The following is a 19,535-nucleotide window of genomic DNA, read 5'->3' on the forward strand; positions in this document are numbered from 1 at the left end:
CTGGCATCACTGTGTCCCAGCCTTTTTTTCTCTCCTCCCTCCTCCGTTATGTTTTGACAGCAATGTCACCACAACATCTTTGAGAAAAATGTAACCTTGAGGTTGTTTTTGCTGTTTTTTTTTAAAATCTCCGTCCTTATCTCTCACCTGTTGCTGGCATTTACTTGCGGGTAGCTTTCCAATCCCCTCCCTCTAACCAGCTGTTGGAACTATTCCATCCCCCACACCACCACCCCAACCTTGGGTTTAAACAAAAACACCCAGCCTGTTTGAAGCCATCGTCATCAGAGTTGGGGTGTGGGTGGGATGTCGTTGTAAAGGTTGCTCCCTGTTCCAGTTCTGCTTCCTTCCTGTTGCAGTTATCACCAGGCCAAAGATTTGGTCAGTGGGGAGCATTAATACATGGGGGCCCCCCCCCACCCCTGGGGTGGTTTTTCACGGTAGAGTGTGTCTTTTCAAACCAGGAAGCTTGCACATATTGGTTGCAGTGCTCAACCTGCTATCACTTGTTGCCCTTTCCCTCACCTAACCTAATCTGAACCCAGTTGGGTTTTTTTTTGAGGATGATGCTGTTGCTAGAATTATTTCCTCTCGGGAGACCAGAACAAAGAGGCTAAACCTACACCATGTGCTCCAAGTGTGGTGTCACCAAGACCCTGTACCTCATTACGACTGTCCCTGTTCTTGTGTTCCACTCCCTTTGCAATAGATAGCAACGTTCCAATTGTCTTCCTAATTGTATGCTGTATGGATATCTATTTATTTGTGTTTCATGTACCATGGTGGGCATTGTGCTCTGCAGTTCAATTCTCCATTTAATTGTATCCGGATTTCTATTCTTCCTGCTAAAGTGGGTGAATTCATGGGGAGAAAAAAAAACATTCCCCCCCCCCCCCCAGCAATTATACAACATCTTGTTCACTCACTTAGCCTCACTCTATCCCTCTCTCCACCCCCTTGACATCATCGGTTATCCAATATCGTTTTGTTGTCCCATGTAGGTGTACAGTGAAGAGCTTTTGCAATGTCTCGTCTCCTTATAGTGACATCTTAGGTTCAACTCTTGGATACAGCAGAGGAATTAAAAGTAGTTGCATTACTTAGAGTTGAAAAATAAGTTTTTAAAAATAGGACAACATTAACCTTACTGAAATGGCACCCCTTTCAAGTAGCTACCATGCGTTCAGTCCCTTTATCCAAATCGAGAGTAGAGTTTGCCCTAGTACTGATCCCAGTGACCCTCCCAGGTTCTGGCTTACTCACTGCACCATGTTAACTAACCAAGCCTCTATCCATAGTTAGAGCCAGGCAATTCAGGAAGTTATTAGGAAGCATTCTATAGAGAAGGGAGTGGGAATTTGGATGTCTGTCTTTATGCAGTTTGACAGCTTTGCTGTAATGAGTCAGTAGCTTCTACTGGGATTGAGCAGCTGAACAGCGGTGTGCTCTGTTCATAGTGAGTTTCACTCACTCACTGTGTCTGAGAATGTAGGACCACAGTTAAAAGATGGCACGCATATAATCTACAAACCTGAGATTCCTGGGATCTACTCAGTCTGTCCAAGCTGGATTCTCTTGAGCAGGGATCACCTTCCATTCCTTTGTGGCAAATCTTCCAGGATTCCTGCTCCTGACTGGATAGAAATCCTTCTGCGAAGATAAGATCCTACACTGTTGTTCTCTTCCTGAGTAAAATAATTTGCCTGATCTGTGGTTAGACTCTTTTTTTTGGAAAGTAATCCATTTGTTATTTTATGTGTTGTTGCAGTCAGTGTGAGTGAGAGGTGATCAGGGAGGGGGCGGGGGGGAGAGCGCGAGAGAGAGAGAGAGGAGGGGGTGAGTAATGTATTCAACCACCCTGTTGTTTCAGTTGGAACTTTTAAGATATTTGTAGCAAACGATAGAGCTTGGTTTAAGTAACTTAGCTCAACACATTCCTCTCCAGTCTGCTCTCACTGAGGACTTGTCCCACTCGCTTATCGTGAAGAGTCGGATAGTGCCAGACAAAATATTGCAGATTATTGACTTTCGTTCTCCTGAACGTGGCTTTGCTTTGCTGTGTGTTATCAGTCCCTTACTTGCCCATGTATTTGAGTTGCACTTTGAGCTGATGTAGTTGGAGCAGCTTATTGCAAAAGGGCAACTTGGGGAAGGAGGCTTCCCTCCTTTTAAAGAGCACAAGTTTCCTCCATCAACTATTAGGGTTTCTGTGACTCTGACAGCTTAACGACCACGAGGTTGTCAAACTATCTGCATCATTGGTACTTGCGATGTTTTCAATTTGATATTTTCTCATCAACTCTGGATATCCAGATTTTTTTTATCGCACATCTCTCTGAGCAGATGGCGCTTGAATCCAGACCCCCTGGCTCAGATGTAGGGGCACTACCACTGCACCAAAACAGCCCTACTCTTGTAATTTGACTATGATAGTGAAAAGATTCTGATTTAAGACTATGGCTGATTAATACAGAGAAAGCTACGTAAGCTGCTTGCCAGTCCCCAGTGTCAGTGAGATGGAACTCTGACTAGGAAAGTTTTTCATGTGATCAGACTGTCTTAGGAGGATGCTGAAAAGCAACTTTGTGAATTTATTTCCAGCTTAATCTTTCTTTTAAAAGTCTGGACTCTTGGATAATGCATGCATATTTTCTTAGAATCCCTACAGTGTGGAAACAGGCCATTTGGCCCAACTAGTCCATAGTGACCCTCTGAAGAGTAACCCACCCAGACCCAATCCCCTGTAGTTTCTTGACACATGCATCTAACCTACACATCCCTGAACACTAATCAATTTGGCATGGCCAGTTCACCTAACCTGCATATCTTTGGACTGTGGGAGGAATTCCACGCAGACACGGGAAGAATGTGCAAACTCGATGAAGACTGTTGCTCAAGGCTGGAATCGAAACAGTGTCCCTGGCGCTGTGAGGTAGCAGTGCTAACCACTGAATCACTGTGCCACCCTTCTGTTGTTGACAATATTGTGAGATATAGCCTGTGGTGCAATTTAAAGGTGAAACTTTTAATAAAATACTGCAGCATTAGCTTATTTGATAGCAGGACCTTTCAATGCTTGACACTTGGGGACTAGTTAAGTTGGCGACAACAATGAGAGGTGGCAGGAAACACCAGGATCTAAAACAAAAGCGTGACTTTCCAGACGTGTGGAATCTGAAAGAAAAACAAATCCTAGCAATACTCAGCAAGCTTGACGATGTTTGTGAAGAGAGAAACCGAGTTCATGGCTTCCTTGACTGGAGGGAGAAAAATACTACACTGTTTCTCACTGGAGGCTGAACTGAGTATTTCAGGCACTTCCCTGGTTTGTACTTATCAGGTTCAAAGTTTTGGGAGAAGATTTGTAGCTCGGGTGCTCGTTATTGTGGTTCTGTTCGCCGAGCTGGGAATTTGTGTTGCAGACGTTTCGTCAGCACACAAACCAACAGCCACTCTCAGACAACAACTCCCCAGAACAAAGGACCCGATACCCAGCATGAGCAAAACCAATGTAGTGTACAAAATCCCATGCAAGGACTGCACAAAACACTACATAGGACAAAGAGGAAGACAGCTAATGATCCACATCCATGAACACCAACTAGCCACGAAACGACACGACCAGCTATCCTTAGTAGCTACACATGCAGATGACAAGCCACATGAATTCGACTGGGACAACACTACTATTATAGGACAAGCCAAACAGAACAGCCAGGGAATTCCTAGAGGCATGGCACTCATCCACAAATTCTATCAGTAAGCACATCGACCTGGACCCAATATACCAACCACTGCAACGGACAGCTGGAACTGACAACCGGAAGCGGCAGAGACAAGCCACTATAAATGCTGGAGGAAACACCACAGAAGCGCTTCACAGGAGGCTCCCAAGCACTGAGGATGTCACCTAGAAAGGGGACGAAACGTCTGCAACACATTCCCAGCTTATCAGGTCATGTAGGACAGGAAATTACTTTGCCTGTTTTTTGGAGGAGGAACTCCTCCAAATCATTTCCAATTTATCCCAAAATATCCTCCCTCCATTTCAATATGGGGTTTGTGGAATGAGTCCTAACATCCGTTTATTTTGATCACCTTTAGTTCTATTTAAGCTGGCAATGTTGTTACTACCCGTTAGTATGTGTTGTGATATTAGCAAGGTGGGTAATGGTGGGGCTGGTTATGTTGGGATTATGAAACAAACTGGGAGCCGGTGTGTGAATGGAGACTGGAGAAGCTTGGGGTTGTTCTTGGAGCACCGGAGGAGTTGGCAATTTAATCAAGATGTTCACAATTCTATCCGATTTTGATACCAATTAACCGATAGGCTGATGTTTATGGTGGGTGAGAGGTTATAGAAAGGAAACCCCCTTTACACCACTGTGTGTGGCTGGACACAGGTGCCAAAGTCGCTTTCTGAAGAAAATTGAATAGAATATTTTTAAGGGGACATGTTTCCTGGAGACTGAAAGCAATTGGATCGCAGTTTCAAAGGGCCGGCACAGACCCAATGGGCCGAATGGCAACTGGGGTACTTCCTGTGTTTTTTGATTCAATGGTGGTGTCACCCAGAAGAAGTCTGACAGAGGACGTTAGATCTTTCTGCTCTTCAGAGTCGATGCCTTCTGGCACTGCACATTACTGAGGGAGTTTGTCCCAAGAAGAGTGTTGTCCATATCTGTCTTTTAAGGATGGTGTAGACAGACTGTTCATCTTGGCAGCCAAGTCTGATCCTGGTCTAAATCCAACTGCACCCTTCCCTCTGGGATCACTGCTGTGCCATTGAATTGGAGGCTGAGCCAGACGCAGGATAAGCCTGTGGGATGTAGCTTGGTGAAATAACTCCAGAGGCCAGTATCCTGTCACCAAGTCACCCCTTTTATGAGCAATCCTTGACTTTAATGCTGTCTCTTCGGAGTCTGCCGTGAGTGTTAGTATCTCTGACACTGTCCCCTATCTGTCAGCCAGGGCTCCCTGATAGAGTCTGCTAATTTGGTCCAATCAGGCAACTCATTGAGCTCCAGCTGACTGACCTTGTTACAATCGCTCCCCTTAGGATATCTTGTGGTGCTATCTAAATGCAAGTAGAGTGCTGCTCCAATTTATGCTTTCCCACTCCTGTAAATCTGTTCTGAATGTAACGAGTCATAACTTTTGTGTGTTGAGGTATGTGATGTTACCTGAGAAAGTGAAGCAAGATAAATTTGTCTGGGTTGTGTGTGTGTGTGTGGGGGGGGGAGGTGCAGCTTGGGGGAGGCTGTGTTGAAGAGTATCGTAAATGGGACAGAAGCCTCAAGGTAGGAGCCTCCTTTCCCCTCTGTTTGCCTGCTGCTGCTGTCTGCTCGCGTTATCTGCACTTAATTTGCAAAGTGGCTCCGATTAGCAGCTTAAACTCCAATTGAATGACCTGCGTTGGTGCACGTTGTGCGGTTTCACAGACAGTTGTGGTCAAAGAAAGATGCAATTTACATAACGATCTCTGGGACTGGTTCTTATGTAGCCATAGTAACGGGAAAGATGGATTGAGAATTATTCTTGGCTGAAATTACCATTGCTGTTCTGAGTGGTGTGTTTTTGCCACTGAGGTCTCTCCGAGTATTATTGTGAGGCTTGGTAACGTCCACACTCTGCTAATTTGGACTTTGTGTTGTGTGTCAGACTTTTGGTGACTGACTATTCAGATGTGTTTTCAGAGCCCACACTTCTCTTGAGTTGGGTTGAGCAAACAAAATCCTTGCGGTTCACTGCTGTCTAGTCGTGGTATTTGTAGGTGGTAGGGCAATGCTTGAATTTAGTGAGCATATGGTCCTGCAGCAAAGGGAGCAGGCAAGTCAATTGCATCGTAGCTGGCTGATTGGAATCATTTGTCCAGCCCAAGACTCTGTGCAAAACCCGTGTCTATCAATCTCAATTTTAAAATTTTCAAGTGATAATGATGCAAGGCTGGTTTGAACAGATGGACTGCAGAATTTGATGACTCTGAAATAGTATTTGCATCTGCACTGCAGACCCGTTCTGCCTAGCAAGGTATCATTTTTCTCATTTTAATTTGATTTCCCCCCCCGTGTACATATGCTTGCAATCTGAACATTAATGAGGTTCCTTTTACATTTTTAGATTTTAACCTGTTGTAAGTAGAGAACTCTTTTTTTTTCCATTTTAAAATTGGGGAGTGGGGGGTGGCGGGTGGCGGGTGCAGGAGTCAGGAGAGAAAGAAACCACTGTTGTTTTGTTTCTGGATAAACAGAATGCAACCTCCCAGATTCAAATGGAAAAGAGGTTCCAAGTCTCTGTTTAAACACACGTACCTGGCCAGCTGAAAGTAACTGCGCTGTACTGAGTCGTGGTTAACTGTAACCAACTAAGACTTTCCATAACAGGCTAATAACTTAATTTTTGCTCCATCCCACTTGGGAATAGGTTTTTTTTACTCATTCACTGGATGACGGTGTCACCAGATAACTGCTGGCTGGCATGGACAATAAATACTGATTAAGAGTCAACCACATTGCTGTGGGTCTGGAGTCACATGTGGGCCAGGCCAGGTACGGTCATTAGTAAACCAGATGGGTTTTTCCAACCGTCGACAATGGATTCCTGGTCATCACAGGCTCTTGATTCCAGATTTTTATTGAATTCAAATTCCACCATCTGCCATGGCAGGATTAGAACCTGGGTCTCCAGAGTTGGGCCTCTGGGTTAAGAGTCCAGCGATAAATACCACTTGGCCATTACCTTCCCCTTCCACCTGCATGTGTTGGTCTGTGGGTGTGCCTGTCTGGAATTTGGCCCCTGCTGTAGAGAAGGTTGCTCTGGTCCTCAGCAGTGTCACTGACTAATTCCTTGGGCAAGCAAAGACTCCAATGCGGTGACAGCATTTCATTTATCTCCACAATACCCTTGTGCTAGTGGGTTCTCCATCCCTGCCACTCTCTGGGTGAATAGAACTTTCTTCTGAATCCTCGACTGAACTTGCTACTAAACAGGACAGAGGGGAAAGAGTTTGTTGCTGTGGTCCTGTTGGCTGCCCGGTTCTGGGAGAATGTGAGGACCGCAGATGCAGGAGTCAGTCAGTATGGTGCTGGAAAAGCACAGCACGGCTGCATCCGAGGAGCAGGGGAGTCGACGTTTTAGGCGTAAGAAATGTGTTGGGGTGTGCGGTGTTAGGTTGGAATGGATGGATGGGAAGGAAGATGGACAGGTCAAGAGGGTGGTGTTGAGTTGGAGGGTTAGATGGGGGATGACATGGGGGAGAGGGGTAATAAAGAAACTGGTAAAACTGACCTTGCTCCCGTGTGTTGGAGGGTCCCGAGGCAGAAGATGAGGCATTCTTCTTCTGGGCTTTGATTTGGTGGAGGAGGCCCAGGACCTGCATGTTCTTGGCAGAGTGGGAGGGGGAGTTGAAGTGGTCAGCTATGCAGTGGTGGGGTTGTTTGGTGCGTTTATCCCAGAGATGTTCTCTGAAACATTCCACAAATCGGCATCCTGCCTCCCCAGTGTAGAGGTGACCGCATCAATAGCAACAGACCAAGTAGATGAGGTGGTGTTTGGGTGTGCAGGAAAATCACTGCTGGATGTGGAAGGATCCTTTTGGGGCCTTGGATAGAGGTGAGGGGAGAGGTTTTGGATGCAGACTTTACACCTGCCCAGTGACACAACAGTGAAAGCACTTGGTCAGCTATAAAGCATTTTGGAATGATTAGATTAGATTCCTTCAGTGTGGAAACAGGCCCTTCGGCCCAACAAGTCCGCACCAATCCTCCGAAGAGTAACCCAGACCCGTTTCCCTCTGACTAATGCACCTTACGCTATGGGCAACTTACCATCGCCAGTTCACCTGCCCTGCACATCTTTGGACTATGGGAGGAAACTCACCCAAACACTGGGAGAATGTGCAAACTCCACACAGTCACGCGAGGCTGAAATTGAACCTGGGACCCTGATGCTGTGAGGTAGCAGTGCTAACCACTGAGCCACTGTGCTGAGGTTGTGAAAGATGCCATGTAAATACAAGTGTGGAGGGCCTGAATACCGGGAATCTGTCATGAGTTAATGCTGTGGACTTGGCTTGCTTCCTAGTTCCAGGTGGGGTATGCTTTTGGTCAGGCAGTGATAGGCACATGCCCTCCATGTGCAGAGTCTCTCCCTGTACAGACATACGTTAAAATGCTGAGTGCTTTGTGTTGTTTTGTAAAGTGGATTTTTTTGGTTTTTTTGCAATTGTTTGGCATCTGTGTCATGTGGGGGATTGCAATGTTGAACCACCAGAAAACCTGGAGGCCAGTGGACAGGAGTGACTTGTGAACTGTCCCTGTGTCTGAAAGTGGTTGGTCACTTCGAGAATCCCCAGAAAGATGCAGTGGGGGGAAAAAAATTCCATGACCATTTTAAAAACACCACTTTACTTGAGCGGCAGTTGAAGGGCTCTTAATTTACAAGGTGATTAACAGGAAGAACCCCCCCCCCCCCCCCCCCCCCCAATCGTTTATGCATTGGGAGTGTAAGGAATGTAAAAATCGTTAACGTCCCCAAAGTCTCAACATACATAAAATATTATGTAAGGTTTATAATAAAATAAATTTCACTCTAACTCAGAGGAGAATGGGTTTTAGTTGAAGGGTCAAACACTTTTTTTTTCTATTCACAGTGTGTGAAGACAATATTCCAAGCAAATTATATGATTTTAAGCTAAATGAGTAAACTAAGTTACTGGTGAGATAATTGTTCAACCCTCTCTACCAAGTTTAACATTAGTTCAGTATTTCAGACAAAATCCATAATATGCTGTTGAGCAGAGTAGAATTAGCAAATGGCACCAGGTCTGATTTGGGGTATTTACTCAGCGTGGATGATTTGGACCAATGAGACTTTTTGTTTGTTTGTTTGTTTCCATGCTGTATGATTGATTCTTGTAGAAGTAAGAGGGAAAACATATTCCCACCCTGCATTTGACCCATCGGTGTAACCTCACCGAGCTGGCTAAGCCTGATGGAGCAGTCTCCGCCTCATTTATCCCCCTCTGGCTGACTCTCAGCCCCTTTGTGAAAGTTAAACAGCTGAGAGGCACGGACTGGTTTGAGAGCAATTGCTGTCTTCCATTGAGGTTGGGGGGGGGGGCTACACGGAGACATGGTGCTGAGGGACCTTCTCAAACTGGGACATGGCAAGGTGAAGCTCAGTGAAGAGTTGGGAACAGCTTTGGTTGTTACTTGCATTAAGCCTACTTTAAGATTCAGTTTTGGTGACCTCCTGTCCTGGTGGAGGTTTACTGAGTGGGTCAGCATGTCCGAGGGTGGTGGTGCCCGAGGGAGTTCTGTGTTAAACATCAATTGCCTGAAGAGTAGCACAATCCCAGCCGAAAGGTGGACAGCTTCCTCAGTCTACGCCAGCCTCCTCTCCCTGTCTCTCCCTGTCTCTCCCTGTCTCTCCCTGTCTCTCCCCTCACCATCACTCCCCCTTTTCATGTGGAGCAGGCCTTGTGAACTGATATGTTTACATCTTCTATGTTATTGGTCTGTTCAAACTGTCTTTGACTTCAGAAGTCTGCTGTACTCCTGTGCTTTACGCTGGAGCCCACAGAGAATGCTGAAGGTTGGATTTGATGTCGTTTTGACAGCTGTTTAACATCAAGGACTGCATGCAGGTTTAGTGATAGAGGGAATAGGAACATCTACCATGGTGATTGTCTCTTAATGAAACTTCAGATGTCTGTGAGCTGAAATGTACACGAATAATCCTTTTGAACTGTTTAGTCAGGTAATTGTTCCCTTTAAGGGTACAGGTACTTGTGAAATTTATGGTGTGTAAGGAATGTGTTCAGCAGTGACCGTTTCACGTAGTCAGGAATAATGTTTCCTAAGCAAAGGAGCTTTGCGATTGCTGAAGTATTTCTGCTTTACTGGCCTTGTTTTCTAAGTGAGGGCTGACCATGAGGGAGATTGTTAATAGAGCTGCATAAGGTGCAGCCTGTGATTTGTTTGGATGGCAGACTGTGTGCTTAATTGGGCAGCGTGGAGAATTGTGTTCAAGCAACTGGAACGAGAAGAGCAAACCTCAGTGTATTTCAGAGCACTTGGACTGTGCCCGAAGTGTTCTCTAGTGCCTTGTTTGACGCGTTGGGCTGAAGTACAATCCCTTTTGAAAGCTCCTAATTCAGCAAAGCAATCTCCAATCCCTGTTGTAGGCTTGTCTCATCTGAGATAGGAAGTCTCAGGTTCCTGTCTTCTGAGTGAAGAGGCAGAGATGCAACAAAATTGATGCATTCTGTACCTGCAGTGCTGACTTGTTCCCATGGCAATGTGCTCGTGGGCCATAGTCAAGGAACGCGGGCTCGATCTCCCAGCCATTTTCTGGTCATTCTGATTAAACCTCTATCGCGATTTCTGGTGGCTGTTGGGAATTACTGTTTTATTTTGCAAAGGAATCTCCCACTCTGCCCTGTTGGAATGTTTTGAAGAGTTAATGAGCAGGGATGATGAGGGTAAAGTTATGGATGTGGTGTGATGGTGAGCAGCCAATATCCGTAGGCCTCAATGGTCTCACCACCGTACAGGAGTGTGCGGGGAGTTAGGCTGGAAGTTGAAGATTATCCATCATGTTGTTTGAAATCTAAGAAAAGCTGGAAGTGTTTGAATGATTGCGCTAGTTTCTGTTTGTTTGTAACTGGAGCAGCAGCTTTTTTGATCCAGTTATTGCACTTTGTATCACTAAGATTAAATAGAAGGGATGAATTCCACCTTTGGATGGTGGGTGAGGGGTGATGGTGTCTGTACCAACCTGAGCTTTCAGGACCTTTCTTTTTTAATGGATATATGATTATTAAATGTGGCTCAGATCTTCCTGTCTCCAAATGATCAGACACTAGTCCTGAAAGTTACACTGTGATCACTTCCAAGCAATTACTGTGTGGGACTTCAAAGTTTAAACCCCATGTAGGCAATGACCTGGCATCTAGAACTCTCTAGTCTCCAGCTCCGAATTAGAGTTGGAGCCTTCAAACTGACTTAGCTGATTCAGGAAAAGTTTTTAAAGGAATTTTAAAACCAATTTTAACCCTTGGTCAAGTGTAAAACTGACCCTTATTCTGACACACTTGCCCCAGTAAATTACACTCTCGTTGATTTGCCATCACCTGCCTACCCCCTCCACATTATGCTCTCTCGCACGGTCGTTCTCTCTTCCCCCAGTTACTGCTGTAAAACTGGATGTGATTTCTCCTCTGTGAATGGGCATGCACCGTGTTTCTCATGGACACTGGGTCCTGCTTGGCTGTTGTTATTGGACACAGTCACATTCTGTGATATCGTTCCAATAAGTAGTTAGCTCCATAATGGTGTTATCTCCCCCTGCCTCGTTGCTTTGTGTTCGTCATCTGCTGATGCCATGTGTTTCTGCAAAACAGTTTGTTTCAAATTCTAACCAAAGATTTTTTTATCTCTCTTGTTTCCTTTCTCTCCTGCTCAGACTGAAATTGCCAAAAGGCTAAACACGATTTTGGCACAAATCATGCCATTTCTTTCACAAGAGGTAAGTGGTCCTGCTTGATCCTCGAGTTCCTTGCTATTCATTGCTTTGTGTGGGTACTGAAGTTGAAATGTATCCAGTTTGTATTCAGTCCATGTCACATAAGAAATCTTTCCTGGCTCTTTCATTGAAACAACATCTCTTCAGTATCTCCTACCCTGACCACCTTATTCTGTTATTATACCCCACTCCACAAAAGGCTATTCCGAACGGGAATATTCCAGGTCCCAGTGCTAGTGTGATCTGAATGGGTAACCTCTTAATTACCCCACTTACATGATGTAGTCTTAATGGAGAAATGCTGTACAAATCTGTCTATGCTCCATCCATAGAGGCACATGTCAAAATTTAAACCCTGGCTGTGAACTATCTGCAGTTGCAATAGAAGAAAGTTTGCTGGTGTGGAAGGATCCAACCAGGGAGCACGAGTTAGATTGGCCAAGTTCTGGATTTTCTCTTGGTTATGTTGGCATGCCCAGGTTAACAGCTGGTCAATGCTGTTACAATGCCCACTCCATCCTAGCACAGGAATGCCTCATTCAGTACTTGTCTTTTTTGATCTCCTTCTACTCTGCTGGATTTTGTTTGTCCCCTGTTTTCCCCATGCTCCTGATATCCTGTTCTAACAAAAGTTTATCTGTTTCAATCCATATTTGCAATTGGAGGATCTATAGGTCAGTCTTCTCAACATGATGGTTGCATCCTTGTACAACCCTGTGTAGGAAAATTGCACATTAACGTTTAAAGTGATGGTGATGTAATCGCGTTAAAGTTACAACTAAAAGTTTGCACTTTAGAAACAGCATTCCCAATTTGACAATGGCGTTACAGCAAATTAGTGTTAATGAAACGCACGTTATGGCAGAATGGCCTGTAATTCCAATTTGCCATCATTCTGAGTTTGAACTGGAGACTTTAGTTGGCTTTCAATGGTGGGCAATTCACGACCTCTATTAACTCCCCACCCCCATTTCTGACTCAGGCTTGTACATTGCTGATTGGTGGTGTCTCTGTTGATTGAACCATGGTTCCTCAACATATTTCTGATCACCATTCTGACTCTGTTAAAGATAAGAGCTGAGGAAAACCAGTCCCTGGTGTGAGATTCCCACTGTCTGTAACTGCTCCCACCTCCACACTGCAGGCTGCGCCGATCCGACCCTGCCTGGTGCCTGGGCTGCATTACCCCAGCATGGGGAGGTGCAGCCTCTTCTGGGCTGGCAGCTACAATCCTAAAGCTGCTCAAAGACCCCCTAGCGTGCTGCCCTCTGAAGGTTTGTCAGGAATTTGGAGGGGGTGGGCTCTCCAGTTGACATTCCCTGACACTCGCGCCCCCCCAAAAGACAGGATTATTTTTCCAGTGACTGTGCGGTCAGTGGAGGATAGTTATGTAAATAGTGTGTAAAACTGATCCTAGTCTTATCTGAAAATGCAATCTTTAGGCATGTAATCGAGAAATTACCCAACATCTCCTTCTGAGCAGGTCTTGAGATGAGAATCCCTATAGAGTGGGAAGAGGCCATTCAGTCCACTGAGTCGTTAGTGACCCTCCAAAGGGATCCCACCCAGACCCACCTCATTCCTGAAACCCTGCATTTCCCATGGCTAACCCATCTAACCTGCATATCCCTGGAAACTGTGGGACAATTCAGCATACCTTTCCACCTGACCTGTACGTCTTTGGGAGGCAACCCATGCAGACGTGGGGAGACTGTGTACAAACTCTACAAAGACAGTCACCTGAGGTTGGAATTGAACCCAGGTCCCTGCTGCTATGAGACTGCAGTGCTAGCCACTGAGCCACTGCAGCACTGCATGACTGATATTGTTCTGGTTCAGCCTATCTCATGCTGGTGTCTGATCAGTCCAAGCTGAATTGGGTTAGCGTTTATCGGACAGCACTAGTTGAACACCACCTGCTGTTCAATCTTTTTTTTTTAAAATGTGGTTTCACCTCGTTTATCTCCATCTTAAAAAAAAATTGAAACTGCATAATTCCTGGATGTTTTTTGAATGTGTTTCTTCTCTTTTCCCACTTCCTGATTCTCCCCTCAATCTCTCAGCATCAGCAGCAAGTGGCACAAGCTGTCGAGCGTGCCAAGCAGGTGACTATGACGGAACTAAATTCGATCATCGGGGTACGTGGAGTTCCCAATCTGCCTCTCACAGTGTGTACACTCTCCTTTATTATTACTTGACAGTATTGAAGAGTAAACTAATACAGTTGGCCTGTTGAAAGGACGGTGGTGCTTTAATGATCTGTAACAAAGACTATCTGTAATGAAACAACAAAACTCAAAAACTGTGTTTGCCAGCAGTAAATGTTGGCACAGCCTGTGTGCAAAACTATAAAACTGCACTGGCTGTTCAATCCATTGTCCAACTAAAAGCCTCCCTCTCATTGAAAGTTTTTATTTAAAAGGGATAGATGGAAGAATGTTTCCCCGATTGTAGTGTCTTGAACTAAGGGCACAATTTGGACTGAGATAAATTGTTTTCATTCAGGTTGTGAATCTTTGGAATTTTCTCCCCCAGATGGCTGTGGAAGCTCAACCTTTGAGTATGTTTTAAGGTAGATTTTTACAGAGTGAAAATGTTTTGGAATATGGCAATAGGGGGAGAAAAAGCATTGAAGTGGCTGATTGAGGGCAGACCCAATGGGCTGAATAGCCTATTCCTGCTCTTGTGTTGCTTCCAGTTGCTCTCGCACCTCTCCTCCTCAATGTATCTGTCCAGTCCACAACATCTAGAGTGGTGGAATTTGAACCTGGGGGTTACCTGGGTCTCTGGGTTAACAGTCCAGTGACAATACCAATAGGCCATTGTCTCCCTTTAAGAAAAGAGGTGTAACTCATGTGGTATTGGAAGATCCAAAAGGCATTTATTGTAGCTCATTAACATGTAAGAGTATCATACATGGGCACATCAGTGCCTAGGCTATATCAAGCAACAGAGCAGCATGCTTTCAGCAGTCAGCTAGGATGGAAACCTGCTTTCTCCCCCAACCATTCTTGGGTCACATCTTCTGAGAGATTCACGAGCATATCCCTTTTAAAGGGGTACTGTCACACTGTCTCTTAAAGAGTATGCCCATTATCCGAACACAGCAGTGCTGGCAGTACCTGGAGGAGATCACTGCAGAGCATTAGAGAGAGTTCCCTTGATCTTAGTCACCTACAGTATGAGACGAAGCTGTGTGAAGTAGCAGGTTTGCAACTCTTGGTTTTAGGTCATTGATGTTTAGCTGTACTCAAGCCCCTAACAATTTGCAGCTACTGAAATTAGTGGGGTTTTTTGGCAGGGGGAGAGAGAGAGAGAGAGAGAGAGAGAGAGAGAGAGAGAGAGAGAGAGAGGGGGCAGGGTTGCAATGCTAAAAACATTGCTTGGCAGCTCAAGTTTTGCCTTGAATCCTGTTCCATTTTATTAAAAATAACCTGATCACTAGGTCTGGTGCCTTTTCATTAAAGAGTTGCCGCTCACCCTCCTTTCAAGTTGTGACTGCACAATTGGCTCTGACAATGTTGTATTTTGATGCAAGTCGCTATAGAAATTAATTGGGTTAAATTAGTGTTTAGCACGTCTAATTAATGGTTTCAATGGTGTGTGACATTGCAGCAACTGGAGATATTTGACGTGAAAAGATTCTGGTGGCTGTCAATGAAGATACTAGAGGGGGTGGAAAGGGCTTTAACACAACGTGATCCGCTAAGTGTTGGAGATGTGAGCAAGGGTGTAATCAGGAAAAGGAGAACTCCAAAGCCTCAGACACGTACTTTGCTTTAATCTTTCCTTCTGATGCATTAATGAATAAACTACCTTCAGACACTCCACCCAACTCCTGAAGACAAATTGATCTGGTCTCCCCTTGGATGCTTTATAAAAGATTTTTTTTTCTCGTCTTTCAAAAATGGCAAGATGTAAAGGAGGCTTCAGAATAAAGAGGCCACAGTTTGATTAGCCTCCTCCTCTCTTTTTGTGTGTGGGAGAGTTGAGGCCAAGAGATGGGTCGTGGCAGCTGGAGGCAGATATTGGAATTCAATTAAGGCAAATGAGTTAGGCCTGTGACCCCATTTTTGAGGTAATTGCTTCCTTGAATCTGGCTGAATACAACTGTTGGGCTGTCATTAAAGCAGGCAGCCATTCAGTCAGCTTGTCTGATGAACCGTTGCAATGATGGAATTATGGGCAATCAAGGAGAGCCTCTACTGTGGTTCTGTGTGTCTCTCTCTCTCTCTCTCTCTCTCTCTCTCTCTCTCTCTCTCTCTCTCTCTCTCTCTCACATGCTGCAGTGACATTCAGGCATGGCCTTTTTTTTTGTCTGTCCCAAGAAAACTGAGGCTTAATTTGATTTGGGGGTGGCAGGAGGCACCTAGGTGTAGGGTAACAGTCTCCCCTCCCCCGCCCCCTACTCCCCAACAAAAGGCCACTGGTGGTCTCTATATTAATGGCCAGCCAATCCAGTTAGTTTATTGTGCAGGATGTGCTTTGTGCTGCCCGTGGCTATGAGCAGGATGACGGGGCGGCACCTTTTTATTCTAACGTTCTCTCCTCCTGAGAGTTCTCGGATTGAGGCAAGTTTGTTGTCAGATGCAGGATCCCGCTTCTGCGGTTTTGTTTTAAATGGTTTGTCTCTGACAGCTTCTGGTTAATGTTCTCTTGCTTTCAACTCCTTCAGTCTCCACAGTCGTGGGAAATGTTACCTACCAATCATCTTTGGGAAAGGACAGGGAGCAAGAGTTTAATTTTACCTTACAGCCTTCACTTGTGAATTTGAGCCAATGTGTTACCTTCTGAAACCCCCTTCTTTTTTAAATTAAGTCGCTCTCTTGCTCTCTCCCCACACGTGTTCAATGGTTTATTTTGTGATTATCTCCTTCTTCTGGATAAAGTATGTAAACAGCCTGGCCTTTGGAATAATTTGCTATAACTGTCTGTTCCCAGTTGTGATTAAGAAGTTTATAACATAAACTGTCCCCTCAATGTTTGGGAGTGAAGGTGGAAAATATTCAAAATTGCAAGGTTTTGATGGGGGCACTTATCATGTATGTAAGGCTTTGCTTTTTGAATGTTTTATATTTAAAAAAAATATTTGTGTTTGAGAAGCTCAGATCTCTGTCCCTGGGTCAGTAACTCTGCCCCTGCAGTCTCCAAGGCCAGGCACTGTCTCCTGTCTCGGTGAGATGCTACTGTGCAAAGAATTGACCTCTTTTTGTTTCTGGAACTTGTTAACAAATAAAAAGGCCTCCTGGCTGATATATAACACCAGTGCAGGCATAAACAGTCTGGACAAGTTGTCCTCTAGAGTTTTACTTCCTCCCTCTAAATTTAATCTTCAAACAGCAAAACTCTCAGCATCATTTTCCAGCAGAATGAGCAGGCATGGATTTTCACTCTTTCATCACGGGTCATTTCACAATGATGCTCATTGATGCTTGCTGACCTAACTGAGATCCCAGTCAAACTCCATTGTTGCTTTTAATGCTCTGGGGTTTTTCCCCTGTTCCCTCGGTTACTGTGGGACCTTCACCTCCCTCCACTTTGTCTCTGCCCATTGGAAGCAGGCACTTTGTGTCAGTAAATCTCCATCTCTGGTGCCTTAGTTTTCATGAGGGGGCTGCAAGAATAGGCCTGTACTGCCTTTCTGTTCAATGGTGGCTAATCTTAACTTTAACTTTCCTCCTTTAAATTCCCTGATTTTTTTTGTTTTGACTCTTGTCCAACGTGTTCTGATCTATTGCTGAAAGCTTCAACAGAGCCCTCTGCTCCAGCCTCAGCACTTTCTGCTGGGCTTGGGGGAAAGAGTTAATGATTTCCTCACCCTGTAAATGACGATGGTTTCCTGTTATCACTGTTGGATTTTAGCTTGGCACCCATTTCATATTTAGATTCCCATCCATACCATATAATAGCGAGGGATAAACTATTGGCTCACTTTACCCAAAAAGATGTGAATTATATTGCTGTTTAATTTTCTACAGCCCTGTGAGTGAGCTCAGTCTGAGACAGTGCCTTACGTTTAACCACCTTGGCCTTTCCAGTTTTGTTGAAACCATTCTGAGGTCTGGAGAGATTCCCCCCTGCATGTCAGTGATGGATAAAAGGCAACGCTTAATTGTAATGGTCACCAGATGTCTGCCTGACTGTAAAACAGACCGTTCCTGCTGAGAGAAGATCCTAATGTGTGCTGCGCTGAAGGTGAATTTGTGGGATCGGACACTAGCCAAGTTGTTCCTCTTGTTTCTGAGGTAGAACGTTGTACGTTATCCCGGTAAAGAGACTAGAAGAACCATCCAGACAGAAGCCCCAGGTGTCTCTATGGGGGAGTGCTGCCCTGTTGGAGGAGCTGTCTTTGATGCATTAATCAAATGAAGACTCTTCGTGTATGGATATATGGGATATTGAGGCGGGATATTGAGGCACGATATTAAAGAAGAGTGAATGAACTTATGCCCGGTACCCTGGCCAATCATTACCCCTCAATCAACGCTATCTTTTAAAAGAGAGGGCTGATTATTTGGTCATTATCGTCTGGCTGTGCCCAGGTTAGCCGAGATTCCTAGGCTTTACAACAACCCCACACTGCTGCAATGCTTCAGAGTTCAGGAGTCCATGTCGGACTTGAAATGTTATCTCTGCTTTCTTTGCACAGATGCTGCCAGACCTGCTGAGTTTTTCCAGCAGTTTGTTTTTGTTTCAGATTTCCAGCATTTGGAATTCTTTGTTTTATTCTAGTGGGTTTATTGAAAATAATTTGTTTTGTTCCTATAGTTGAAATACAGAAAAAAAGTAGAAGGAATAGGCCATTCGGCCCTTCGAATGTCCTCTGCCATTCAATATGAACATAACTGATCATCCAGCTCAGTCCCCTGTCCCACTTCCTCCCCATACCCTTCAGTCCCTTTAGCCCTGAGAACTATATCTAAATCCTTCTTGAAAACGATCAGTGATGTGGCCTCAGTCGTGTTTTGTAGCAGAGCTTACAATTTAAGCAGAGAGGGATCTGACAGTGATGTTCAGGTTTTTACAAGGCTCAACTGGGGATTGAAAAAGGCTCTTTTTTTTAATGACTGACTGACTGTTTATTCTCCTGCAACCCCTCCCCTCCCCCAAACCAACCACCCTTCATGGAGGGAGGCTGGGGTGGGGGGGGGGGGGGGTGGTGGGGTGTGCTATTGTGTGAAGGTGTGTTGGCTTGATTCCATGTAATAGTCCTGAGGTTTTCACTTATAGATGGACCTGGTGCACGCAGGATGACCGCACACGTCCTGAGGGTTTGACCCCTTTCCAAATGGAATATTGAGGGGAGCATTGCAGTGATGGCTATTACATAATCCTATCACCACCTGGTGACCACCAACCAAACCTCACCTGCCTTTGCTCACCTCCCACATCCATCCTTGTTTCCCACAGTCAATTGGAAAGTGAACAGACTGTGATTAAACCTAGATTCCCAATTGCATTTTTAAATCAAATGACTGAAAATTAGAAAGTTCCTTCGGAGTTTTTTTTTTAAACCTGTCAGTGTTACTAGCTGCAGTGCCCAGTTCTTAGTTTCTGGAGCGTTGGCAGCCCAGGTTCCGAACACTTCTTCATAAGTTGTTAACTTGATGTTTCTGTAACCATTTTGCTGTCTTCTCTCTGGGCATCCAAACTCAGCACAACAAGCAAACCTTAAGTACTCCCTCTTTGCTCCCAGACACTTTTACTCTTGGATAGAATGATTGCATCTTCCAAATCCAACATGCGAATGTAAGGAATAGCTGCTGCCATTTGGCCTTTCCAGCCTGCTTCAACATGTATCATGGTTGACCTTCCACCTCCATCCCACACCCCCTTGTTGACCCCAGCTTTCCCAAAAATGACTTTCCATTGGGTGCCTGCTATCTGTCTACTCCTGGTTGGAGGATACTTGACAACAGTGTATTCCCCCCAATGTCTCTGGAGTAGAACACTTTGGAGGATCTTTGATGAAGTAAGTTCTCAACCTGGGTCGGCTATGTTGGGCTCTC

General features: G+C 45.0%; 1 protein-coding gene across 14 annotated transcripts in view; it reads left to right on the top strand.

The window, feature by feature from the left end:
• tle3a (TLE family member 3, transcriptional corepressor a) overlaps positions 1 to 19,535 on the top strand; it is a 75,425-nt gene that overhangs the window by 14,756 nt on the left and 41,134 nt on the right. For 10 of the 14 annotated variants that reach the window (XM_060853132.1, XM_060853137.1, XM_060853146.1 and 7 more), the window contains exons 5-6: positions 11,467 to 11,529; positions 13,590 to 13,694. In XM_060853132.1, the coding sequence (XP_060709115.1) occupies positions 11,467 to 11,529; positions 13,590 to 13,694 (168 nt within the window). The remainder of the gene's footprint in view (positions 1 to 11,466; positions 11,530 to 13,589; positions 13,695 to 19,535) is intronic. The other 4 variants (XM_060853139.1, XM_060853142.1, XM_060853141.1 and 1 more) reach the window with 1 other exon arrangement.

Source organism: Hemiscyllium ocellatum, chromosome 39 (genome assembly GCF_020745735.1).
Source record: "Hemiscyllium ocellatum isolate sHemOce1 chromosome 39, sHemOce1.pat.X.cur, whole genome shotgun sequence".
Classification (NCBI taxonomy): domain Eukaryota; kingdom Metazoa; phylum Chordata; class Chondrichthyes; order Orectolobiformes; family Hemiscylliidae; genus Hemiscyllium; species Hemiscyllium ocellatum.